The following is a 27,517-nucleotide window of genomic DNA, read 5'->3' on the forward strand; positions in this document are numbered from 1 at the left end:
GTCGGAGCCTCAATTTCCTCAACTGTGAAAGGTGGGTGTTCTGTCTCCTGGAGATGTCGGGATGGGCAGAGTCCAGAGGCTGGTACTCAAAACACCATTGCCTGGGCCTGCCTCTCTCCATTTTCCTTCTGTCGGTCACCTGCGCCCTGGAGGAGGTGTAAGGTGGGGGAGGGGCCTTTCTCAGATCTGGGCTGTCCCCTCCCTTCCTATTGAACTGTCCCGGCGGTTTCTCCTCCCGGGTCACCCTCACAACCCTCCCTCCAAGAGGCGGCGGAGACTGCGAGGTGGGAGGGGGCTTTGGGCGAGGCGAGGCCCTGGGCGGCGAGCCAGCTCCCGGAGGTGCGGTCCCGGCCTCCTTGCAGGTGAAGGCGAGGCGACACTTTTGATGCTGCGGTGTCAGGTCCTCCCGGAAATGGACTGGCTCTGCGGCTAGGCTGCAGCGGACCCGGCCGGCCCAGCCCTGCCCACGGCCCTACGCCCCGGGGCGCGGCCCTGCGGCGCCCTCTGCTGGCCGTCACGTGAGGCCGGGTGCACACGCCTTTAACGAGGATGAAAACTGGTACAGCTGCCTTGGAGAGCAGTTTGGGAATATCTAATACGGCCAGGAAAGGCCTCTGAGAGAAGATAAATTTGAATAAAGGCCTGCATTTTCCACGGGTGTCCATCCCCCACTAAAAGAACAATAACTAAAAATGTGATTTACAACCCAACCAAACAAAATAGCGTCCCTCCATCCCAGATCTCCATTTCCCTCTGCAAAGGTAACTAAATACTTTTACCAGTGTCTTGTATGACCTTCCAGAGATGGTTTTTATAGAGACAAGGAGATATATGCATATGTGAATATAATATGTACCTCCCTTTTTTATGTAACACAAATGGGAGCCTATACGCTAGCCTACTTGCTTTCCTCCCAAGTAACTATACTGCGTGTCTTGAAAGTTGTTCCAATCAAAGTTGTTCCATATCAAAGTTGTTCCACATCATCCACATGTAGCTCCCTTCATCTGTTGCAGGGCTGCAGACTTTTTCATTGCACGGATTATACCATAATCACACAATTTATCTAACAAGGGGACTTGTGATAGGCATTTAGATTAGAATATAATTTTTTGCTACTACAAACAAGGTGGCAATTTCAATGAATGTCTTGTACACACATCTTTGACCTGAAGTGTAAAGATATGTTATAAAAAATGTTGAGGGAATTCCCTGGCGGTCCAGTGGTTAGGACTCTGCGTTCTCACTGCCGAGGGCCCGGGTTCAATCCCTGGTCAGGGAGCTAAGATCCCAAAAGCCATGTGGTGTGGCCAAAAAAAAAAAAGGTTGATACATTTGTCCAAATGTCCTCTAACGAGGTTAAACTAAATTATACTTACCAGCAGGGAGGTGGGGGCCCTTCTCAAAACCTGGTGGAGGCAGGGTATTGTCAAATTTTTTTTATCTTTTCCCATCTGATAAGGGAAAGTGAGATATCCTAGTTACAATTTGCATGTACATGATTGAAGCATCTCTTACATACTCCAAAGCCATTTCCTTTTCTCCATGTCCTGAACTATCCCTGTGAGTCTGTCCTTTGGTCACTGAGTTGATGAACTTCCTAACTGATAAATACTCTTTGTATATTATGCCAACTGGCCCTGTTGATTATTAGATCATTCATCGGTGAGTGGATCAATCAGAGCGGATCAATCAGAGTGGATCAATCAGAGAGTTAATCTCGACCGGGAAGAAGACATTGTCCATGGGAATTTCAATGAATGAATCAAGGCTCAACCTCCACCCTTATCCTTGATTTAAAAAAACAAAACCTCTTGAGTGTCTCCCACTTGCCTGAATGCAAATAGTGATTCAGCCTCGGGCCTTGACTCAGAAGGCGCTCTGTCACCATCCCAGGATACAAAAGGCTTTCAAGGGAAGTTTTTGGGTCCAAGTCCATTGGGCGTGGCCGAGTTGGGGGCTCCAAGAAAAGATGGATAAGCCCTTTTTGTTCCCATTTACTGAGCACCTGCTGTGTGCCAGGCTCTGTGCAGGAGCCTCACCCACACAGGTGCCCCTTTAGCGTCCCCAAGTGGTATTTGACGCTCCTGCACTGGAGCCAAGGCCCACATAGGACCAGTTGATACATTACAGTGCAGGCAGATTAGCCACCTGTCAGAAAGAAGGAAACTCTAGATGTAATGGACGTGGAATCATATCTAGACATGAAGTGGTAAAAAGCAAGGTGCAGAACAGCATGCGCAATGTGATGCCATTTGCATATAAAGAGGGAGAAATATGTGGGTATTTCTTAGAGACACAGAAACAACCATTGGAGGGAGAACTAGAAACTGGTCACAGGGGATTGTCTCTGAGGAGGGGATCTGGGTGGCGGCCGGGCAGGAGTGGGAGGGAGGTTCTTTACTATCTGCCCTTTCCTGTGTCTTAAATTCTTTTTTAATCATTTGCAAGTATTAACCTCATTAATTATTTTTTTTGGGATGGCCATACCTCGCTGCATGTGGGATCTTAGTTCCCCGAAAAGGAGTAGCACCCGTGCCCCCTGAAGTGGAAGCGCAGAGTCTTACCCACTGGACCGCCAGGGAAGTCCCTAATCTCATTAATTCTTTTTTTTTTTTTTAATTTATTTAATTTTGGCTGCATTGGGTCTTCATTGCAGCGAGCAGGGGCTACTCTTCTTCGCTGCGGTGCGCAGGCTTCTCATTGCGGTGGCTTCTCGTTGTCGAGCACGGGCTCTAGGCGCGCAGGCTCAGTAGTTGCAGCGCATGGGCTTAGTTGCTCCGTGGCATGCGGAATCTTCCCGGACCAGGGCTCGAACCCGTGTCCCCTGCATTGGCAGGCGGGTTCCCAACCACTGCCACCAGGGAAGCCCTAACCTCATTAATTCTTAATAGGGTAGCAAAAGTTGTCCATCATGGAGGACCTGTTAAATATATAACAGTCCAATCAATGGAATATTTTGCAGCTGTTGAAATGTTGAAGCCTGTCTATGTACATATAAATGCTCCAAGGCTCCCATCTCTCTCATAGGAAAAGCCAAAATATTCACACCACCATGAGGCTCTGCGGGACTGGGCCCCCTGTGGCTCCTCTGAATTCACCTCCCCGACAGGGCTCCAGCCACAACGGACCACACCAGGCATGCGCCAGCCTCAGCACCTTTGCATGTGATGTTCCCTTTCTGTGGAATATCTCCCCCTCCCCCCACCCAGACGGCCACCAGGCTCAGCTCCTCACCTCAGGGAAGTCTCCTCCGGCACCACTTCATCCCCCACCCCCCCAGCCTCTCACACTCCTTACGCCCTCTCCTTGTCTGACTTTTCTCCCCAGCACTCAGCATATATCTGACATCATGTATATTTTACTTATTTTACTGACTGCCCTTCAGACCAGAGGTTAGCAAACTACAGCCCCCAGGCCAAATCCAACCTGTGGTTTGCTTTTGTATGACTCTTGAGCTAAGAACAGCTTTTAGAGACAAACAGTTGCTATCAATTTGAGGAAAGGGAGTTCTACCTGGGCAGGAAGTATCTGTCTCCTTCACTGCTGTGACCTAAGCCTGGTTTATAGTAGGTGCTCAACAAATATTAGCTGAATGGATGAAAGAACTCATATACTTTTTTTTTTTTTTTGGCCACGCTGCGCAGCTTGCAGGATCTTAGTTCCCCGACCAGGAATTGAACCTGGGCCCCCTGCAGTGGAAGCGCCGAGTCCTAACCACTGGACTGCCAGGGAATTCCCACTTTTAAGTGAAAAAAATTCAGGTGAACAGAATATCTCAGAGGCTGCCTGTTGTGCAGAACTTAATAAATTATAAGTTTAGGCCCAGACTGTACAATTAGACCCAAGAATCTGGTTACTTCTGAGGAGGGAAGCAGCCAGGGGTGGGAAGGAGATTTCTTTTTCTCCAAACCATTTCTGAAGGGTATGAATGTTTTATTTCAGATGCATGTGTCACCATTTCAAATAAAATAATTTTTCATGAAAAAAAACCCAACCACAAAACCCAAGCAAATACTGACTGCCTGCCGCTGAGACCCAGTTTCTTCATCTAGTAAATGGGGGTAAATAAGTAGGGTGACCAACCATCCTGGCTTGCCCAGGACCGAGCGAGTCCTGGGACGGTCCCAGGCAGCTGGGAAGAGGGGGTCTCCCTGGGTAAAAGGCAGTTGTCCAAGGCCTTGAGGGTGGTGGGTGGATGTGTGGGTGCTGAGTGGCGCCCTGAAGCTAGACCTCTCCACACCTGCTGGGCCGGCATCCCACCTGGAGGTCCACTGATGTTCCAGACCTGACGCAGGTCCCTGGATCTCGCTAAGGTGCAGAGCGCATCTTGCCTGGCTAATCATGCGTTTGCCAAAGGGGCTGACATCCGTTATCTCGCAGACTATCTCGAGCGCACTAATTTGCCTTGGCAGCCTCGCCCCTCGGACTGCACTGATATCGCCCTGTTATCTCCACTTCCTGACAGAAGGCTGAGCCTGTTTCCAGGTAAGGCCCCAGGGCCTCCTCTCTCCCCACCTGTGCCCACCTTTCGCACCTGGAGACCTTTGTGCATCTCTGGACCACTGAGTGTGGCAGATATTGCCAAGGAGGGGAAAGTGAGAACAAACTATTTCCTTAGGTCAAAGCTACCTTAGTCTCGGACTCAAAATAAAATCCAAACCCTGCTCTTGGCTCACAAGATGCTACCTAACCTGGGGCTCATCTCCTCCTCTGTCCCCGCTGTTCACCTGCTCCAGCCTCAGTGACCTTCCTGCTTCCTCTTCATACAGGTTCTTGCCCATAGCAGGGCCGCTGCCCTTGCCGTGCCCTCTGCCCACGATGGCCTTCCCCAGAGCTCTTCTCAGTTCATACAGCACCTCCCAGATGCTAATGTCATCTCCCTTGCCCACTGCCGCCACATTGGCCCATATGACCCCCACAGCAAGCCCTGAGTGGTAGGCAAGATTATCAGCCTCTTTTTATAGATAAGGAAACCGAGGCTCAGAGAGGTGACATGCTAACATGCCCAAGTCACAGTGAGCAAGCGATGGGATGTCCCTGGCCTAGCAGGCTAGGATATTGTAATAAATCAGCCAGACACAAACAAGCCCCGATGCTCAAGGAGCTCACAGGTGAGGGAGGAAGAGTGGTAACGGGCAATTCGCCAACCCCGAGGGACCCAGGTGAGTCAGAGGAGTGAGACTCTGACCAACTCCAGGCTGAGGTCACAAGGATGGGCAGGTGAGAAAGGGAAGTGAGAAGACATTCCAGGCGGCAGTGACCGCTGACCACCATGATTAAGAAGCCCAGGGGCAGACGAGTGTTCCAGGATGAGAAATGAGTTCAGATGGCAGAGGCTCCGGGGCCAAGAGAGCCCCAGGCCCCTTGAGCCCACCTCCCCCATGAGGCTCCAGCCACAACAGACCACACCAGGCATGCTCCGGTCTCAGCGACTTGGCATGTGGTGTTCCCATTCTGTAGAATATCTTCCCCCCAGATGGCCCTTGCAGTTTTTGAGATTGCCAGTCTTTTTTAAAATTAGAAATGTTCAAATGGAGTTTAGAAAACTATGGTTTGTTTTTAATATTTTTATTTAACACATTAACAGTTTTAAGACATATATGCACATTACTGCAAAGCACAAAGGTGGGGTCCCGCCTAGCCCTACCACCTGTGGTTGTGTGACCCTGGATAGGTCCCTTCCCTTGAACTACAACTACCACGTAGGTTGGGACCTAGAACCTGGAAAAGCCACCCCAGAAGCCCTCCTCACAGGCACGTGTACACAGACACAGACACAGATACACAGACACCCAGACACACACACACACACCCTCTATCTTGATTTCACCTGGCTGTTCTCACTGATCTTGGAGATAGGGTTGCCAAATAAAATACAGATACCCTATTAAACTAGAATTTCATATAAACAACAAGTAAGCTTTTAGTATCAGACTGCATGGAACAGAATTAATTCTTTACCTGAAATTCAAAATTAACTGTATCTCTTGTATTTTTATTTGCTAAGTCTGGCAGCCCTACTTGGAGACTGGCTCCGACCAGCACTTAGAGCACAATCTATATAACCAGTCCCCTGCTGATGATGGGCAATGAGGTTGCTTCTCATCTTCTGCTTACAATAGTAAGCAACAGTCCCATGATAATCCTTGCACAAAGGACACTGACCTCATCTACAATTGTATCTGTAGGGTGTGTTCCTAGAAGTCGCTTAGTCACTCTCTGCCTGAATTCCTGTGGCCAGGCTGTCAGGGCCTCCATGCCTCAGACCAGCTCCCTCTCAGTCTCCCCGGAGAGCAGCAACCCTTCTCTATCCCAGTCTCTCCCTCCACCTTGTTCTTTCTCCTTGTCTCTCTCCATCTCTGTCTCTTTCCCACTCTGCCTCTCTGGGAGTCTCTTTCTGACTCTGTCTCTCTCTCTCTCTCACTGTCTCACCTTGGGCATGTCTCTCTCTGTCTCCCCGGACTCTGCCTGCCTCTGTCTCTCTCAGTCTTTCTCCCTATTTCTGCCTCTCTCAACCTGTCTCCATTTGACCCGGCAGCTCTGTATATAAAATGCTTAGATGAGCAGGCAAGACATATTTGGAAGGATGCTCACTCTAGCACAGTCCATAACAGTTGTGAAAATTAATAAAGGGAAAGAAACCTCACTAAAATGGAGGTGGGAGGCCAGAAGGGGGAGCTCTCATGCATATGCCACTAGAAGTCAATACAAATCCCAACAGGGGATGTACCTTGCATCTCTGGCAGGAAGTGACGCTATTTTAGTAGTACCAGCAGGAGGAAGAAAGATTTTCTCCTTGCTTGACAATAGCTCGGCCATTGAGAGACTGTCACAATGCAGCCAATGACAAGGCACTATACTTTGAACTCCCAGTTTCCTCCAATGGACTTTTTGTTTATAACAGCCCCTCCCAACTTCCACTTCTCCTCTATAAAAGAGTTTCCTCTCCTTTGTTTTACCAGACTCGCATGTGGTTTGCCATAGCTGCATGTCCCGATTTGCAATTCTTTGCTGCTCCTGGATAAACTCATTTTGTTGGTAAAATAACTGGCTGTATTATTGTTTTAGGTTGACACAGTCAAACTGGAAACAACCTAAATACCCACTGATAAATGAAGAATGGTCCATCCTCACCAGGAGCATCATGCAGTCATTAAAAATGACACCACAATGACAGGAAGGATGTTGAGAGATAGATCGTGGCGTGAAAAATGCAGGTTATAGGCCAGAAGGAAAGCATTTGCCCATTGTAAGTTTCAATCAAAAATATGGTGATCCAAGGACATGTAAGTATTTCATTGAAGAAATGATCACTGGTTGTCTGTGGGGTGGGATGAGGAGTGGTTTCCACTTTCTTTTTCAGATTTTTCTGCTTTACCTGTCTTCTGTTATTTTTTAAAACAATAAGCATTATAATTCTTAACATTATGCATATTTGCTTTATCATTTTATTTATGTATTTATACACAGGCATGTATAATTTTCTTCTGAACCATTTGAGAGTAATTTGATATGCTCTTCTATGCATATCTCCTAAGAATAAGGACATTCTCTATGTGACTGTGGTGTAATTATCAAAATCAGGAAATCTAACACTGATAAAATACTATTACTTGTTCCACAATCCATAGTCAAATGTCAGCAATTGGCCCATTAACATCCTTTAGGGCAACCCCTATCCCATCAAGAATCCAACCCAGGATCATGCAGCATTGCAGTTGGTTGCTTGCCTCTTTAGTCTTCTTTAATCTGACCTTGACATTTTTCAAGAGTTTCGAAGAATGTCCCTCAGTTTGGATGACTTGCCTGATGTTTCCTTATAATTAGACTCAGGTTAAACGTTTTTCTGCCAGGAACCTCGGAAGTGCTGCGTCCTCGAGTGCATCCCATCAAGTCACCCACGGTTTGTCCCATTATCGGGGATACTAAGTCTGATCCCTCAGTAAAGAAGGTGTCTGCTAGGTTTCTCCACTACAAAGTTACTAATTTTCCCTTTGTAAATAATTTGTGGGGTCATCATGTGAGACCAAACAGATAGCCTAGATGATTTTTATAAGCAGAAGAGTTAGCACTAAAGTCTTGTAAGAACTGAGCTTGTCCGCCTGGTTCTAACCATCAACTGAGCGGCTGCCCCACCCCAGCTGCAATAGACGTGTTGTAACACTAGCCTGTGTACAGAATAGAATTTCCTACCCTAGCCTAAGGATGCGTTTTACCTGAGGCTCTTTTTAAAAGATACAGATTCCCAGGCCCCACCCACATCTGCCAATCAGAATCTCTAAGAGAAGAGCCTGAGAATCTATTTTGGAGCAACTGCCTCCCAGGTAATTCATGTCTTCAGGGCAAGTTTGGGAAACACTTCACTTAATAGTAGTACTTAGTCATCAAACATTTACAGCTGCTAGCTGCTTGGGTGAGGCTGAGCACTGCTGGGTGGTCTCAAGAATGGAGGAGAAAAACAGTAGTGGCACTGGTAGCTCACATTTATTAAGCACTTATTTTGTGCCAGGCCCCGTTCTAATGCTTGACGTGGATTATTTCAATAGATTTCCCACAACTCTGTGAGGAAGACATGTTTATTAACTCCATGTTACAGATGAGGAAACCAAGGCACAAAGAGATTAGAATAAGTTGTTAGAGGGAATTCCCTGGCGGTCCAGTGGTTAGGGCTCTGCGCTTTCACTGCCCAGGGCCCGAGTCTGATCCCTGGTCGGGGGACTAAGATCCCACAAGCTGCATGGCGCGGCCAAACCAAAAAAAAATTGTCCAAGGTCACACAACTAGTAGTGTAGATGCTGGGGACTGTGCAGTGTGCCTGAGACCATGCGTCTATTCACACCTCTATGCTGTACCACCGAGTCGCTCCTGTTCTGCTCGGGCAAATTACTCACCCTTTCCCTCCTCCACTCCATCATGTGTGTAATGGCAAGGCTGGTTAAGAGGATTCAGTCAGATTGACTTTTCTGGAGTATCCTGAATGACTGGTTTTGGTCACCTTTCAGGAGAGAAAGGAGGGAGGATTAAATAAAAATTATTTGAGGGCAGGCGCTGTGTCAGGAACCCGGGATGAGAATGATTATCTATTGTCGTTATTCCTGTACTCATTAACGCCCAGCTGAGCCTCATATGGGACATTCAGCAGATACCGCGGAAGGCCAGGGGATATTGAGAGAGGAAAAAAGGCAAGAGAGCTTCCAGGGATCACGTCGAGGGCCTGGGCAGGTCAGGTCCCCACCAGGCAGCAGCCATCTTACCTGCACCCGGTCTCGCCCCCTCTGCCCGGCAAGTCCTGGCTCCTGCGCTTCCGGTTTGAGGACCCGCCTCCCCGCGCTGGACAGCGGGGCCAGCTTCTTTCAGGCTCTTTTCGCCACCGTACCGGCCCCTAATTCCGGGCTGGAAGAGTCGCCATGGAAAGGAAGTATCATTGTAAAAGGGCTCCCTTTAGTTCCATTTCAATTCTAGGAATATTTACTGAGTATACTCGGGGTCAAGTATGGAGGACAGTGGTGCACGAGACAGGTATGGTCCTTGCCCTCAAGAGCTTTACTAGTGTGCGAGGCAGCCATTAAAACAAGTAACTGCGCAAATGATGATTTAATGACAAGGTGTGAGCTGCCTGGCATATAGCAGATGTTCAGGACATTATTCTGCTAATATACATTGACTGGGGTTTCCAGACTTAACGGATAAAAATACAGGACACCCAGTTAAATATGAATTTCAAACAAACAACAAATAATTTTTTAGTATGAATATTCCTGGTGTTCACTTCCTAACTTGGGGAAATTACACTCCCATGCAATATTACAGGAAAGGGAGAAGGCACAGGTGGAGAAGGGATAAAAGGTCTAGATGCTTCTGTAACCCTTTGGACTTCCAGCTTCTAGTTTCTTTATAACGTAGGAGGTATTCACTATTTATGAAATAGCTACCATTTATTAATCCCCTACCACGAGCACTTAACAGTCTGTAATTATACATGTGATTAGTGTATAAATCCCCAGTGGCTACCACAATCCTGGCTCATAATGGGTGCTTAGTAAACACCATATATGCCTGAATATAAGGAAATCAAAAAAGTCTTTTGGTCAAACTGAATGTGAGAGCTTTTACCACTGAAGATGAAATACTTCTAATGCCTACTTATTTTTAATTATACTATATTTAAAACAAGTGTAGAAATATATTGTCTAGTCATACATTTTAAGAAATAGTTTGATCCACATCCATCTTTGACATCAGAGTAATTGACAACATCAGAGTAACTTTTAGAGTCATTTAAGTGTCCCAGGCACGTCCTAGTCCTACTTGAGTTGCTTGAGAGCTGGCACTTCCTGTATCTTGTGCATGATGCTAGAAGTCTTACCCCAAGGCCTAGGTACCCATCCCTAAAACATCTGATTCCCCCACAGCTGCTCCTCTTGGAGTCTTCCCTTCAATTCAGAAAGATAACTCCACCCCCCAGTCATTCAGGCCCCAAACCTTGGTGTCATTCTCTCATGGCAACCCCTCTCTTGCTTTCACACCTTACCCTCAAAAAATATCTGACGGAATCAGACAACTTCAGCACCCATGGCTACACGGCCCCAAGCAGCCGCTGTCTCCTGCCCGGAACCGCCAACAGCAGCCTCCCTGGTCTCTGCTTTCCCTCTTTCCCCGCTGTTGTCCCTTCTCCACATGTAGGAGACAGATCCTATTAAAACCTATTTAAATTGGGAGGGGGAAGTATTTTCCAGATGTCCTACAGCCAGCGGCAGAGTGCAGCACAGAAACACGCCCATGACCTCAGATCTTCACGTGTGGAACCCTCTACTATGATGTCTCAGGGCTGCCGCTAAGGCACCTGAAGTCGTTTCATGGAACATGGCCACTTCTTGCCTCACGGGAGCTCCCAACATGGGGGGCGGGGTTCGGCGGGGAAGGGGGTTTGTTCTCCAGACAAGACAGGTCCGGTGAAGCCTGCCGGCGAAGTGTCAGAGCTGAGATCAGAGCCAGATGGGACTCACTCGTGACAGACAAGACCTTCCCCTTAAAAAGAGCAACAATCTTCCAGAGGCCCCCCCAGGCCCAGACTTCAGCAAATGGTGGTTAATGAAAACAGGCATTACAGCTTACCAGTTGGATAAATTATGAAATTTATTTATATTTCACCTTTTAAAAGCCAGAACATAACAAATGTCACTTTCTGGAAAGTCGTCTTATTAGAAATACATGAAGTGCACTTAATACAAGGAACTCAGTTTCTTGGTATCACCAGTGAGACCACCATCATCAGGTCCCGCAAATGAAGGTTTTGTCAAATTTCCCTCTAAACTTAGACTGAGATGAACTTCTTCCAGAAATTACAGTGAAGAAGCTGACCACAACATCGGGGCCCTCCCAAGCAACAGCACATTAGAAAAAGTTACTTTGCCCCCAAAGGGCCCATCTTTGCTGGGCCCTGGGCATGTGCAGCTCTCGCTGGCAGGCAGCGCGAGGCCCACAGCGCAGTGCACAGGCCCAGAGCCCCTTGTCATCTGAAACCTCAGCCACTGACCATAAACAATGTCCATATTCAGACAAGAGGTCTAACAAGGAAAAATGAACCTAAAACCCAGATGCCTTTTGGTGGATCAGAAGCTCTGCTCCTACAGATTAGACAGCGCTTAGCCTTGTATTTATTAACATTCGTGAAACAGTCGAACTTCAAGCTTCCGGAGCTATTAGCAAAGCAAGTTTCCAGTGGACAGTTTCCATTACCGACTGCTCCCAGGAAGTGTGCTGTGCCTTCTGAACAGCGTGTCTTGTCAGAGACAGCAGCGGCGATGCCAGACCTCCCCAACCCCTCTGCTTTAGAAGGCAGGTCTTCACACACCAACTTACGTGTTGAAACCAGTTTTATAAGGAAACCATTCGTGATAGAAAAGCAACACGCAGTTTAATCTAAATTACCAAATAAAAGAACTAGTATCCACTGGAGCGCCCAGACTTCTCATTCATTTGAGGACTCCTTTTTGTGCTTCAAGGACAGGAACATAAGCAGGCTCCCCAACAGAGAAGCAAACATAACCAAGTCATTGAAAAATACTTCATTAGTTTGAAAATCAGAACCAAAGAGCTATGGCCCTCCCACCTCACTCAGGTGACCCTCCTCCCCACTTATGGATAAATGGAGTTTAACTTCCCTAAGCCAGAAACACTTACTTTCACTAAAAATATGTGGTTACACCTTTATCCTAAAAAGGCACCATGCAGGCATTTAAGATTGAACCAGTTACTCCTAAGGGTGTGCAGGAATGGTAGGAAAATATCACTAAGCAAAACTTCCAGCACCAGAGCATGTTAAGTCCAGAACATTCACCCCAACAGGACGTGTGAAATGTCTCCCATGAGGTAACTCCAGCTTCTGGCAGCTGCTGCCAAGGACCAACTAACAGGAACTTGCACAGCACAGAAGGAGCTCCATCACTGATCAGATGCATTATTGCCAGAGCTCACACACCCCGGGGACAAGGAGAGGAGACGCTTGTCTCATCTGTGCTATTCATGACCCAGAAAAGGTCCTGGCTGGCTCAGAGGACCTGAGAGGTCAACTTCGAACACGAGGCTCAAATGTGAAACAAGGACAGGTGGAGAAGCTGGGTTCCCTTCCAAAAAGGAGGGAGAAGCTGCAGGACGTGGCTGAGGAGCAAGACCAGACATGTGACAAACAGGGTAAACAGTAGGGGAAGAGCCCAAAGGAAAGGAGGGCTCTGATCTGGGGACCTGTTCCCTGTCGGAAGTGACCCTGTCCTAATACCACGGCTCACTTCCAGGTCTGTTGTACGTTTAGGTGGAGGAGTCACACGTTTCCCGCTGAACACGTAATGGAAGCTCTGGAACACGAGCCCCAGCAGAGCCTGATCACTGGTCGATGATGGAGCGCTGCAGCACCTGGTTCATCATGTCCTCCTCATCCACGTCGTAATCCTACGGGCAAAAAAGACGCTCAGCCTCAGCCAACTGTGCGCAGCTGCAAGAACTCACTTTCAGTCAGAGAAGCAGGCCATGTGAGCGGTGGCTCTGGAGAGGGGCCAGAGGCCAGGGGCCAGCTCCATGGTCTGCGATGCCGGCTGCATGACTCTGGGAAAGTGCTTGATCTCTCTGTGCCTCGGCTGCCTCATCCTGACGATGACCATGATGACGGCTCCCTCAGACGGGAGGGTGGGGACCAGAGAGCACCTGAGTGAAGCCTGGCACAGACCAAGCGTTCAGACCTGGAGCGCTCCGAAGTGAAAGCAGCCTTTTTGATTCAATGAGGCAAAGCTATCTACTTGGGAACTGTATTCATCTTTAACAAAACGACAGTTATTTTGAAGTCTTGAGTTTCAGATACTCTGTTAAGCCGAGAGTAAAATACTCTTTATGACAACTCAGGAAAGAGTCATGCTTTCCTTCTCAGGTCCTGAAACACAGTCATTAAGACTGAATACTAGGGGCCTGACTGGCGGCGCAGTGGTTAAGAATCCGCCTGTTAATGCAGGGGCCCCAAGTTTGAGCCCTGGTCCGGGAAGATACCACATGCCGCAGAGCAACTAAGCCCGTGCGCCACAACTACTGAGCCTGCGCTCTAGAGCCCGCAAGTCTGAGCCCGCGTGCCACAACTACTGAAGCCTGCACGCCTAGGGCCCGTGCTCCTCAACAAGAGAAGCCACTGCAATGTGAAGCCCATGCACTGCAACGAAGAGTAGCCCCCGTCACCTCAACTAGAGGAAGCCCGAGTGCAGCGACGAAGACTCGATGCAGCAAAAAAACAAACAAAAAAACTGAATACTATTCTAAAATCCGAACTTGACATCTGTATATGCAAATAAAAGGTTTACTTTAAACAGCCGGCCGGATTTGTCTGCCACTACAATGCCAAGACAACAGTGTGCTCTTCAAAACCACTCAGTTCTAGAGAAAGGATGTAAACCTGATGACCACACTTGGCTAGTTGGTGTGTTTCGTTTGACCTGAAGTACTTTAAAATAAACTCGGGATACGTCATATGAAATTCTGCATTGCCAGCTTCCTGGGGTTGGGGCGGGGAGGAGCCTGGCAGTGCTGTGCCTGTCTTTCCACACAACAACAATCAGCTGGCGCTGCTGGCTGCCATCACCTGAGTCACACACCGCCCAGCTTGCCATTCCTCAGCAGAAGCACTTCCATTACTTGCCTGGTTCCCGTGGGCACCTGAGCTTAAGGATCCTAAACCAGGTTCCATAACAGGTAGAAACCACATACCGAAGTGGACAAAAGTTTTGGAAAACATAAAAGCAAGCTTACTATATCTCAGTCTAGATGACTGGCCAGTTCATCTTCTTAAATACCACACAGCTGTCATTCCAGGGAGCCCATCACATCAGTGACAAAACTCACCAAGGAGGCCCACAGTTCTCCAGGTAAGAGAAGGGAGGGAGCTGTGCCATCCCCCGGGGGAAGGAGTTACAGCCCAAGCTCCAGACTCACCACGAAAGTGTCGTAAGAAAACTGGTGCCGGCGCTGGATGTGCTCTATGAAGTTGGCGCTGCGGTAGTTAGGGTCTCCCCAGGGCATCGAGGCACATATCGGACAAACCTTTCAATAAAGAAGCACGGTATCAGGTACTGGATGTCTGAGCTGACATCAGCCCTCTGTGGCCTGTGTCCAGCCACCTTTCTTCCAGGACAGCTTTCCTGACCACCAGTCCAGGGCCTGGTCACATCTTTAAGTGCACATTCACATCCCAGAAGACACCGTCAGTCTCCTACTCGAGTCAGAAGGCTTAGGCCATGATACCACCCATTTTTGATCCCCTACTGAGGTGAGAACACTGTGTCAGCCTAGGAGGAGCCTAGACTACGACCTTCCAACCCAGCACACAAAATGATCTAAAAGCACAAAGAAAACCAAGGAAATGACAGATGAGCAACATCCCAAGGAAGTAAAACACAGCCTTACGTGCTGTTTTTATAAAGTAAATGCTCAGACGAGGGGGCTCAGGCTAAAGGGCCTTCACACAAGAGGTTGATTTGGGCTTTGAAGAGCGGGAGATATTTGGAAAGACAAAGAGTACGTGGCAAGCAGCCAATGAGTCTGGCTAGAATGGAAAATTCAAGGTGAGGGGCAGAGAGGGGGGTGGGGGGAGAAGTAGGCGTAAGTGGTCTGGCTTGACAATGGAACCCCACCATCTACAAGGAAGATATGTGACCAAGGGGGTTGACATGAGATAAATGCGAAATGGTGAAGGAGGCAGGCGGCTGGCGCTGTGGAGGAGAGCATGATCAGAACCAGAGTCTGGGGAGTAGGAGGCTTCCAAAGGGAAGGGCTGAAACACTGACGTTTAAGGAGTTCTGCAGAAGCAGAGGAGCAGAACAGAGGACCAAGGGCTGAAGGAAGTGAGGCTTCAACAGAGCCAAAATAATCAGAGGGATTTCAAGAAGCCAAAGGAGGGAAAAAAAGGACAAAAAATTAGGTTGCAGTACCAGATACCACAGAGTAGTTTAGCAATATCTATCAAAATTATGAGTGTACTTAACCTTTGACCAAATTAATCCATATCTAAGACTTTATTACTATTCTTTTTTTGTTAGGAAGTGGGATTCAGATGGGCCTCAGTGAGGAAGGGACAGGGCCAAGGTCTCATGAGTGCCTCTGTCCAGAGGCCACGATTAGGGATGTATTTGACCCCAGAGCCATCTGGGATGAGCCACTTCTCAGCCGCCACGGCTTCAGATTCATCTGCATTACACTTAGTAAATCCCCACTCCTTGGAGATGCAGATGTCCTGGCGGCCAGGGAACCTGAACTTGGCCCTGCACAGGGCCTCAACCACGTGCTCCTCGTTCTGCAGCTTGGTGTGGATGGGCATGATGACTTCGCCAACGTGGACTCTGGCTACTGTGCCCGAGGGCTTTCCCAAGGCACCCTGTGTACCTGTCTGGAGCCTAGACTGGGGACGGCCTGAGGCCAGACACGAATGTCCACTGGAAAGGGCTGTCTCCAAGGTCCCTTCGGGCAACCCGTACAGGCAACAGGCTGCATACACTACCAAGGAGGCTGCTCTTTGCAGCCATTGCACACCGGGCCCCCACGGAGAAAAGAGCACGGTCGGCTTAACTGGCTGCAGGCTAAGACTTTATTTTTCAGACATACGTAAATATAGGCAAAGGTATGTTAAAATCTATGACAGCCTTTAAAAATGTACTATGAAAAACTTCAGAACTATAGGAAAGTAGATAATAGTTTGATAAACCATCCCTTATCCCCAACACCTAGATTTAAGTTTGGCATACTTACTTCAGCAAAAAATGAAGCATTTAAAAATAAGACACAACAGTTCACCCTTAACTGTTTCAGAACAGTCCTAAAAATATGTTTCCCTTTACAAATACAGTACTATTTATTATCTCACCCATCGATCAACAATTTTTTTTAGTAGCATTTAATATCCAGTCTTTCATCAAATTTTCTGATACTGTCTGGAAGTAACCTTGACGTTTATCAATAAGGGACCAGTTAAATCATGGTACAGACAAGTAATGAAAACTGAGAAGCTCATTAAAAAAGAATCAGATCTACATGTACTGATGTGGACAGATGTCAACAACATTGGTTAGTGTGTAGAAATGAGCTGTCACTTGCATCCAAAGGGGGACAAAAGAGGACAGCATGAATCATACACTTGAAAGCTAGAAATGTCTCTGGATGACATAATTTTGTATTTTCCACACACACAGAGTGGAGCACTACTCAGAGGCCAATGAGCACTCCACAGAGGTGTCTCTGATGCTGTTAAGAGAGAACTGGTTTAGGAGCCAGGACACTGGGTTCCAGTACTGGTTCTGCACTAACCAGCTTCACAATGTGGGCAGTCCACTTAGCGTGCGTGGTACGCTGGTTTCTTCACTTATTCACTTCCAGAAATGAGTGCAGGGGAGACAGTGGTAGGAAATGAATTTGAGTAGCTCTATCATTTGACTTAACATCCGTTTTAGTTTTCATAATTACTAAAATAGTTGAGCTTATCTGGCTAACTTTAAAATGGAAAATGGGTAGTGGGGGCAGGTGGTGGTGTCTGTGTATCTCTGTGCCTAAGCTCATTTGCTCTTTCAATTAGTAATTGGTTATTAAGAACCATAACTGAAACATCTTGAAGAAGCAGTTGAAAACTTGGCTTTGGGGTGTTTTTCATAGAACATATCATGCTTAGCGCAGACAAAGAATGTGTACTGAGCAGCTATTCTGGAATCATAGGAAAAGAAAATGTCTGGCCTCAGGCCGTCCTCAGTCTAGGCTCCAGACAGGTACACAGGGTGCCTTGGGAAAGCCCTCGGGCACAGTAGCCAGAGTCCACGTTGGCGAAGTCATCATGCCCATCCACACCAAGCTGCAGAACGAGGAGCACGTGGTTGAGGCCCTGTGCAGGGCCAAGTTCAGGTTCCCTGGCCGCCAGGACATCTGCATCTCCAAGGAGTGGGGATTTACTAAGTGTAATGCAGATGAATCTGAAGCCGTGGCGGCTGAGAAGTGGCTCATCCCAGATGGCTCTGGGATGCGATGGCCATTCCAGATTGGCATCTGCCTCAGAAACCTCAACACTCATCTATGTAATAAAGATACAGATCTCAGAAGGACGGGTATTAGTATCAAATGATGGGGCTGTTTATTTTTGAGAGAAAATAATCAATTCTTTGTGACTGATCTCATGAAAGGCCGGCAGGCATGGTGTGGTGTTTTACTTTTACACTGGGTTTACTTCTATTATATAAAAATGACAAGTGGTAATATAATGCATTTATCACATCCAAACATAAACTAAATTGCAAGAATATAAAAAATACTTGAATAACTGATGGTATAGAGGGAACCAGGAGTCTAGGGGAAGAGGCCACAGTCCACTTCTTATACAAGGAACTGACTACATACAAAGAAACAAATTTTAAAAATTGTAGCGAGGTGACAGAAAACAAGGACTTAAGAAGACCAGCTGGGCCCATGGAGAATGTGATGCCAGCAGTGGACGCTGGACTCTAAAGGGATAAAGGAGAGAACACGGAAGAGACAGCAGCAGCTGACAAACCAAAGCTTGAAGGAAAAGAGAAACTGCAGGCTATATAGAGAAAACAGTGGATCAAATATTCCTCCCACCAATTAGACAGGGAAGATTGGGCATGTCTGAAGGAAAGCAAGTGTTAGGAGCGGGTAGAGAGGAAAGCTGAAGGTGACAGGAGAAACATGGTGGGGAGAGGAAGCCTCAGGAGCAGGGCAAGGCCCTAGTCTCAGTCCTCCGCCTGGATCTGAGGATGCGGGCAGAGAAGAGGCAGACTTGCAAAGGAGCCTTTTCCTCAGCACGAGGGAATGATAAGGACACAGAACGAGGGGTGCACACTCAAGTGTTCACAGGAACCCGGCGGGAAAGGCAAACAAGCAAAGCAGGATGTCTGTGAGCCATCCCATCTAGAGGGGCCAGCACTATTCAGAGCCAGCCAACTTTTGCCGGAACTTCTAATTTCTCAAATGTAGAGTATCAAGATTGAGAAATCTGCTGATTTTTAAAGTTTGGGGAAATGAAATTGTGTATGGGCCAGACAGGCTGCCAGTCTGTGACCTCAGAGATAGATCAGAGAGCTCCTGAGACAGAACGAACAGAGAAGAAAGGAACACACACCTGGTACTTGGAACTTAGTGAAAAGCGGGACTCACCATTATCTGTGGAAAAGATGGGGACAGTTCATGCCAGGAACTTAATGAAAAGAGAGTGCCCAGAATAGCCACCAGACAGTGTGTGTGTGCGCCAGCGGCAATAGGGCGTGGCTGAAAACAGCGTGCTCGCTGGGCCAAGCCAGCCCAGTTCCCTAGTTTGGGGAGTTGGGAAAAGCAGAGAGAGGGGGGATTCATCTGTGGAATCTGTCATAGCACAACATTAAGAGTCCAGGGAGCTCAGTGTAAAAAGTAGCTGTACTGACCAGAATTTGGACTTGGCAAGGAGTTCAATAAAGAGAAGATTCAAGGTATTCTCAAACAGACTAGCTGAATCTTAAGATTTAAGACAGAAAAACACAGAGTGCCATCAGGCCTAATTCTACTAGCAAAAGCTCATGCAAATTCTCAAGTCTGTGCACCATCTTTTACAGCAGTGGAGCTGAAGATCTGCTCATAAAACTTGCTACATAGTTCAACAGAAGCAGTGTGAGATAAATGGGAAAACAAACAAAACTATAGAGAAAGTTGTATTAAGACCTAGTCTGTCAATCACATTAAGAGGGAAGGATAACACTGCTGAGATGGACCAAATTCAAACTTTTTTTTTTTTTAAGAAAACTACATGTCAGCCTTGATATATAAATTAAATATCAAAGGACTGATAAGCACTTTCCTAATAATTTCATCTACATTCTCTTTCCCCACAACTATGAAGACGCTACTCAAATGGAAAATGGCAGCTTTATGCAGACACCATGGGATCCAAGTTAACATCACCAACAATGGGAACAACAAACATCACGTGACCCGCCTGATGTATACCCGGACGTGTAGCATCCCTGCACGTAATCATGAAGAAACAGACAAACCCAAATTGAAGGACGTTCTACAAAACAACTGGCCTGTCCTCTTTAAAAATGTCAAGGGCGTGAAAGACAAAGAAAAACTGAGGACTAAAGAGACATGACACCTAAATATAACTCACAGATCCAGGATTTGGGGGCCAGGGGAGATTGCTATGAAGGACACTACAATTGTTAAAATTTAAACATGAATTCCAAAGGAGGTATTAGATTGTATCAATGCTACAATTCCTCAATGTGAAAATCAAACTCACAAAAAAATGTGGTTTTCTAAGAAGACATTACTTCTTCTTAGGAGACATGTGCTGAAGTATTGAGGGACAAAGGGTCATGATATCTGTAACTTATTCTCAAATGGTTAGCATAAAATATGTATATAGAGTATGGTTAAGCAAATATGGTAAAATCTTATTAATCTGTGACTCTAGGTGAAGGGTACATAGAGTTCATTTAACTAACCCTGTAATTTTTGTTAAGTTTGACTTTCTTTCCCCATAAAAATTCAAAAAACAACAACAACAAAAACCCACATAACAAAACAAAAAACTCAAAGAGTTACTCTTACCACAGATTTAGTGTCCGTGCTATGGAACAACTTGCAGTGTTCTACAAGTCCTTCTTGATCAAAATTCTTCTCGGGACAGTAAGGACAAGGAAACGTATAACGGTTTGGGACATTTCTGGAAGATGAAAGGCAGGAAAAAAGAAGAAACCTCTCTGTGAGTACCTTTCCACACAATTTCAGTCACTGTACCCTCCCAAAAGGAGCAAAGTTCACTCAATGTGTTATGACAGGGGTTCTGATGATCACTTATGCATCAGGTCAAATGATTTGAAAGTAACAGCTCAGCTAATATTTGAAGTGAACATGAGAGTCCTTCTCCACACCCACCCCAAAACAAAACCTTAGGTCAGCTTTAGCCAGCATAACAATTATACCTCCACTTTCCAAAACTCATGAAGAAAGACGTCCACCTAAGAGAGTGACAGAGTCATTTACCTTGGCTGAAGGGACACATCCTTGGTGGTGGCCTTCACACCCTCCATGATGTAATTCTGGTATTTGGAACAGGTGGCCACATGTGCACGGATCTTGGATAGGAAGAACTTAAGTAGGAAGAATCAGAGCCCACAAGTTAGTCAGGATCTTGTACCCAGTCCAACATAGTCCCAAAGCGAAGGCAAGATGAAAACTAGACCTATATCACCCTGGCAAACAATCTCACCAGACTCCTGGCTATGCTGATGGGACTGAAACTCTGACTGTTGCAGGGTTTCTGTTAATACCAAGCCTGATGTTTTACTTGACCAAACAAGGATATCTGCTTCCACTCTAAAATCACTCTCAGAGAGGTTTGCTTTATTCATGATATGCTCTCTGCTCAGAGACACTCCAAACCCAGTGAAGTTTTTAAAGTTTTCCACACTAGCACTTAAACTAATCTCCTAACGCAAGCCAAGAACCACATTCCATTATAAGTGCGGCAGAGAAAAGTGATGATTTACGTAAAAGGGATAAAGGCTAGTAATCCTAGTTAAACAATTATATCCTATCACCAGATTGTGATAAATGATCTTACAAAAAAACCCCAGAATCTGAATTCTATTTCTCTAATAAAATCTAGTCTTTGCAAGATGGAAAGAGAAAAGAAAACCCACAGGAAGAGTGCTTCATCACAGGTGATCTAAAAAGAAAGAAAAAGTGTAAGGAATGAAGAAAGAGGAGGTAAAGGGAAGATAAACATTTTTGGAGGTATAATATAATACAATCACAAAGCATACAGAAATTTTTAAAAACTCATCATGCATACATAAAGAAAGATGAAGGTAACAGGAAACTTTATTTCAGTATACTGAGTTTCTAAATCAAAAGAAACTACAAGGAAAAATATGTTTCAGTATTTGAGCTCTGGCTTACCATGATGCTTCTTTCTGTCTTATCTCCAACTAAAGAACTTGACCTCAAGTTGTCTATCAAAGAGCTCCCAATTAAAAGGGATGGGAAAGAGCCCTACTCAGAACTTCAGCCACTGTGTACCCCTAGTGCTAAATCACTCTGAAAGGAAAGAAATGGTAAGGTATATCCATTTTATGGCTATCCGTATTAAGGTGTTAAAGTAATGAAACTAACATGCGAGGATGTCAAAGTCATTAAGTAAAAAAGTTTTCAAAAGTGAAAAGAACTTGCAGAAGTATATATTATAGTATGATCCTATTTTGTAGAAATCCCACACTTGTGTTCGTCAATGGGCAGAAAAACGTTTTGCAGCCTTCTAAATTTAAGCATTTTTAAAGAGGTAATCTCTGGAGTGGGGAACAAGCCTACATTAGTTTATATTTTTGTGTTGTCTGGAATTAATAAAATCATAATGATTTAAAAACCAATAATGCTGTGTATATCTCTTTGAAAATAAAATGTTGTAACCTGTGCAGTTACAACAGATGTTAAAATAAATATTCTTGACTCTAATATGGTCATACAAAAGAGTATGGATGCATTTCAAATGTTAGATATTGCTATTATAATCAAATGACTTCATATTGACCTTTGCACTACAATTCCTCCTTGCCAAGTGCTAAAAAGTTGAACAAGTTTTATATCTTTAGTAATATACATTATAAAATTTCCCCTCAGGACTTCCCTGGTGTTCCAGTGGTTAAGACTCCGCACTTCCACTGCAGGGGGCGCGGGTTCCATCCCTGGGGTTGGGGAACTAAGATCCTGCATGCCGGGTGGCATGGCCAAAAAAAAAAGAAAAAGAAAAAAATTCCCCTCAAACTCATTGCAGCAGGTAACTTTGAGTCACTGACTTCATTTTATATTTAAAAAAATTAAGAAATATCATTGTCATTATATTCTAATTAAAACTGTGCATGCTGCTTTGGGAAAATGGGTCTTCTGCAGGAAAAAACTGGGACAACTGATTTCTATGGCTTTCAAAGCTAAACTATGTAATATACTAAACCAATTTTTAAAGGAAAAAAAAACCCACCACAACCAATTAAGGTTACCAAAATGCAACAGCACAGCCACTGCCACAGATAACCAGCATGCACACGTGCTGTTAGTCACTTAGTCACGTTCTAACTTCAGAAACAACGTGGCAACAGATCTACATTTTACCCATCTTATAGAAAGACACTGACTCTTCCGTTTTACTTCCACATACATTTTTACGGCAGCCATGGCAAGAAGTCTCTGTGCTCTCAATCTGCCGCTCGAGCTCCACGGCTCGGACGCCAGGTGCCAGAGTGCTGCGACACACCCCACAGACAGGCTTCTTCGGCTTCAGACATTCCTGCAGGCATGCAGAGCAAAAGCTAGAACAAGACATACAGAGAACCTGCGTCATGCATCGTGGAGACAAGACAACAAAAATGGATAAACTTTTAAAATGACATCAATGAATAAAAAACAACTTGCTCCCTGCTCTTGATTCAAATACTGAGTCCTTCTGGGCAAGAAAAAGGGGGGGAGGGTGTTCCTTGCAATGAACACACAGGTCCAGCAACAGAAATAAATGCAAACTCTCACGACATGGCAGAAGGTGCTACGGCACAGTCTTCAGACCTCAGCCCCTGCCGCTGAGGGATCTTGGTGGGATCTCCTGAACTTCAGTTTCTCCTCTGTGAAGTGGAGATCATAGTACCTACTTCTAGGATTGTTGGGAGGGTGGATTATGCATAGCACACTCTTACTACAGTGCCTAGCACATATGAAATGCACCACAAACAGACGCGGCTATCATTAGAGGTGAATGCAAAGCACTATGGAAACACAAAGTCAAGAGCAACAGTTGTGATCCAAGAAGGACAGAGCTGGTAAGACTTCAGAGGCAGCATCTGCGAAAGAGCCTTAAAAGAAAGAGTTCAGTGGTACAGGAGGGGAAGAATATTCCAGGCCCTTAGACTTAGACTTTTATTTCCTCAGATGCATCGTGAGTGTTTAACAGCTTTCCTCATAAGCAGTAGGGAGCCAGGTGTTTAAAACAAGGTAGCAACCAGACCAAATTCAAGTTTAGAAAAATAACTCTGGCGTTATCATGAACAATAGAGTTGTCGGCTTTAAAAATTTTTTAGATGAGGAAAGACGAGAAAAGACTTGATGTAGAAACCAAACAGATGGCCAAAGGCAAGAAACCGCGAGGCAATAAAGAATTCAGGAAATGATTCAGGGGTAGAATCAGTAGGACCTGGTAATTTACTGAATTTGGAAAAGCAAAGAAGTCAAAGATGACCAACTTTGACCTAGACAGGTGGTGATACTCAGATACGGTACAGAGAAAGAAGGAATAATACGGCATGAAAATACCCTGGCTACATACTCAACCTGACAGACAAGATAACAAAATCTGCCAGGAAGAACTCAGGACATATAATCAAAGGTAATTTGTGCATCTGACCATTTTTTACTGTCTCTAAAAATTTTCTTCCTTTTTGTTATTTAGCTAGATGTTAAATGCTGCTAGACAAAATTCTAAACCAGGATGGGAGAAGGTGAGCGGGTCTAATGATTCACAACCGAGGGCACAGTGGTGAACTAAACAAAGTCCCTGTCATCATGATGCTTATATTCCAGAGTAGAGGAAAACACAAGTGTTAATTTCAGATAGTGATTAAATATATGAAGGAAATAAAACAAGGCAAAGAGATCAGCTGCGGGGGAAGGGGATCACAGAAAGCTTCTTTAAGGGGGTAACAGTTGAGCTGAGACCTAAAATTATGAGGAGAGCCGCACAGACGTGGATGAAAAGAGTTCCACAGAGATGACACCAAGTGCAAAGCGGGAACCAAAAGGTAGAAGGGAAGGTCTCTGAGGCCATGATGTGGTAGACCACGGGGAGAGGATAAGTGATGAGGTTAAAGAGGCAGATGGGGCCTTATGGCCATCATTTGTTGTACCTCTTCTCAAAGGCAGATCAATAGAGTAACCCAAGAGAGCACAGAAGATCCCAGAGAGCATAATGAAATCAAACCCAGCTTGTAGATAAAAGCGGCTCAAAGCCTCCCTTCAAGCATACACCGAGATTCAGCTCAGAGATCAATGTTCACAAGCCACTCTGTGACTGAGTCATGCCCGACGAACAAGCCTGCTTTTAAATGGCCCCTGTATCTTGGACTGGCTTTTAGTTTCCATTTCCTATTTATGGGCCTTTTTCTAGTTCAGCCTTCTAGATGCTCCACTTCCTGTTATAATGCTACTTAGAAAATCCTTCTCTTGGGCACCCAGCCACCTGCCATTCTCCAGCTGTACTCCACTAAGTTGGAGGGGGATGTAAAATTCAGGGCTTGAAATAAAGTTTTATAAAAATTCAATGCCCCACGCAGCCGGAGCTGCAGTGATGCTCACTTGCAAGCACGAAAGTTAGCAAAAATCAACCAGGCAGAGCAAAAAGCACTTGGCTGGAGCTAAGGGAGACTTGGCTGCCCTCACAGAGGTGTAGCCATCTGTCTTCAATCAGCATTGAACTGATGAACACACGGAGCTAGTATGGTGAGTATAGAAAAGAGCCAAGGTTTGAATCCCAGTACTGCCCCCTGACCTCTGACCTAGGAAAGGTCCATCTGGCTCAAGGAAACCTCAAATTTTGCTGCTCTTCAGTTGGCAAATTGTGCTGGGTCAATTCTCTTTATAAATGTTAATTGTAAATGAAATCCACTGAATTAATCCAAAATTAGGTAAACATAATAAGAAGGACTGATCCAAGGAAAAGAGGACTCAACGAGAAAGCTACCTAGGCTCCACTTCAACTTTCACAAAGTATGCTTCCACCACTAATTTCTTAGTTCATTCGTTCCTTACTTGATCACTCCCCCTGCCCCCACCCCAGGTTTGATCTCTATAATACCTTCCCATCGCACAATGAGTTTTGACAAAAGTTTGAGCATTAGTAGTACTTATTTATCATCAATTCACTGGACTGTGAACTCCATGGGCAGAATCACCTTGTTCCCTACTGTGCCCCCAAATCTGGCACATAGTGAGCACACAAATATTTTAGCCAGTTGAACATAAGATTGGAAGATGGTTGCTCAGACACTACGTTGGGCACCTGGGACAGAAAGAGGCGCAAAACAGACATGATCACTGCCCTCGTGATCTCTAAGTTTTGCTCTGTGCAAGGTAGGAGAAAGAAACCGCAGGAAAGAAGCAGAGGTAATTTAAATGGGGATGGTGACAAGGGAGGTAACTTAAACTGGGACTTGAAGTCTGGAAAGGATCTGGGATAGTGACGGGGGAGGTGCAAATGAGGCAAGAAGAGTTCCAGGCTAATTGAACTGCAAACAGGAACAGCCTGAAGCTAGAAAGAGCTTGGTGCACTTGAAGAAGCAAAAAGCAGTCAGTGTGCCTGAAGAGCCCTTGCCAGGTGCCAACTGTTCTCTGAACTGGCAAACAGACACCTGCAGTCCATCTGGGGAGAGTAGACAACGGTGAACCTGCCCTAAGCGAGCCTCAGTGCCCTCACCCGCAAGATGGCCTCCAACCCTCTTCCCCTGCAGGAGTGCTGCAGAAATAAGAATGCCCATGAGGTCCAGTAGGTGCCTACTGTGCCTACTGACCAACAGAGGGGTCCTAAGACCAATACCAAGATGATGCCCGTGACGAGCACTGGGGAAGGCCACAGAGGAAAATCCAACTCCCAGTAGCAAGAGGAAGGTAGCCACGTTCTCTACAGTTCTTTCAACTTAAGCGTCTGATGTGTGTCTGATGGAGCAAGGCTTAGATTCAAATCCAGCCAACCTCAAAGCACCTACCCCAGAACCTGTACTGGACATTTTCACACACATCTCCTTTAGTCGTTATAAGCAGTCTATTAGCAATATGGAGGCTTTATAATTTCAAATACAGTGCAACAAACCTCGTACCCAAGTAGGAATGCTAACAATCCCTATCTGCCAACTCCCCACCTCTTTCACAGTGAAGGGCAGACTGGTCAGATCTACATCAAGACTTCCCTTTTGTTCTTTTGGTCTAGTCCGGCGTTTCCCCAACTGTAGTGAACATTAGCATTACTTGGCACAGCTGGACACATGACGCCATACACAGTGTACTTCAGGGGCCACGTACAGACTATTTAAGGGAAACTGGCTCCCCAAGAGCCGACTTTAGACCCTACCAAACCCCCAGCAGGGTGCGACTCCACCATCGCGCGTGGGAAGGAGCCTGGCAGGCTGCCTGTAACACAGCAGGCGCTCAACAGAAGAGCGGGATACTTGGGTGTAAGCAGGGCGGAAGAGAAGACCACCCCGCCAACTTCCACGGGCCTCCAGGAACTCCATGTCCTCTCGCTCCCGCCTCGAGACCCTCCCTGCCGAGGCCTCGCTCCTCGGCTCCATTTTCCTCCCAGTCAGGCGCCCCCCCGACCGGCCCCTGACCCTCCACTTACACGTGTCCACAGGGCACCTGCACGGGCTTCTCGTACACCTCTAGGCAGACGGGACACGTGAAGCGGCCCAGGGGGTCGGCCTCCGCCGCGGGCCCTGCCAGCTGCGAACCACCATCACGGTCCTGCAGTTGCGCCGCCATCTTGCCGCCGCTGAGCGCAGGGCAACGGCGGCCTAGAAGGAGGAGCCCGAGGGGAGGAGCTAGGGGCGTGGTTTGTGGAACGTGCGTCGGGCTGGGGGCGGGGCTAGCGGGTGGGCCGCTCCTCCTGGCCTCTCTGACGGGAGGGAGGGACGGAGGGAAATCTGGAAAATGTGGAGCCAGATCCAGAGACTGGCTTTGTGGAACAGGCTTTGTGCTTCAGCCACTGTTTCCCAAATTTAAATAGTTATTACTATTACTTAATATTTACTTATGCACTATTACTGAATCTTTCTCTTCAATCGAGTTGTTCTTTCTTTAAACTTCAGCAAACAAATTTTAAAGGGAGATCTGTTATCACTCCCAAGCTACAAATAGAAAATCAGTATCACATTTCTACAGGACACTGGAAAAATACAATGGAAACAATACAATCTTATAA

At 46.2% G+C, this 27,517-nt stretch overlaps 1 protein-coding gene and 1 non-coding gene across 2 annotated transcripts; both read right to left on the reverse strand.

Annotated features, from left to right (window-relative positions):
* Positions 1–11,121: 11,121 nt before the first annotated feature.
* RNF114 (ring finger protein 114) lies at positions 11,122–27,102 on the reverse strand. Its single transcript, XM_068566093.1, has 6 exons — positions 26,939–27,102; positions 22,721–22,871; positions 20,551–20,657; positions 20,116–20,230; positions 14,473–14,580; positions 11,122–12,951 (listed from the first exon to the last, which is right to left on the reverse strand). The coding sequence occupies exons 1-6, from the start codon at positions 27,076–27,078 to the stop codon at positions 12,886–12,888; spliced, it is 687 nt and encodes a 228-aa protein (XP_068422194.1). The 5' UTR covers positions 27,079–27,102; the 3' UTR covers positions 11,122–12,885.
* LOC137750845 (small nucleolar RNA SNORA70) lies at positions 15,977–16,111 on the reverse strand. Its single transcript, XR_011070625.1, has one exon. It is a non-coding gene; the product is annotated as a small nucleolar RNA SNORA70 (small nucleolar RNA).
* Positions 27,103–27,517: the final 415 nt, after the last annotated feature.

The sequence above is a fragment of the Eschrichtius robustus genome, chromosome 16, assembly GCF_028021215.1.
Source record: "Eschrichtius robustus isolate mEscRob2 chromosome 16, mEscRob2.pri, whole genome shotgun sequence".
Taxonomy (NCBI): Eukaryota; Metazoa; Chordata; class Mammalia; order Artiodactyla; family Eschrichtiidae; genus Eschrichtius; species Eschrichtius robustus.

What these genes read in the sequence shown, in the direction of transcription:
- RNF114 (XM_068566093.1), bottom strand. Translation starts at nt 27,078, where the DNA reads ATGGCGGCGCAACTGCAGGACCGTGATGGTGGTTCGCAGCTGGCAGGG. An exon ending in GCACGGACACTAAATCTGTG is followed by an intron (nt 14,581 to 20,115) that starts GTAAGAGTAACT and finishes CTTTATTGAAAG; the next exon opens with GTTTGTCCGATATGTGCCTC. An exon ending in TTTCTTACGACACTTTCGTG is followed by an intron (nt 12,952 to 14,472) that starts GTGAGTCTGGAG and finishes TTTTGCCCGTAG; the next exon opens with GATTACGACGTGGATGAGGA.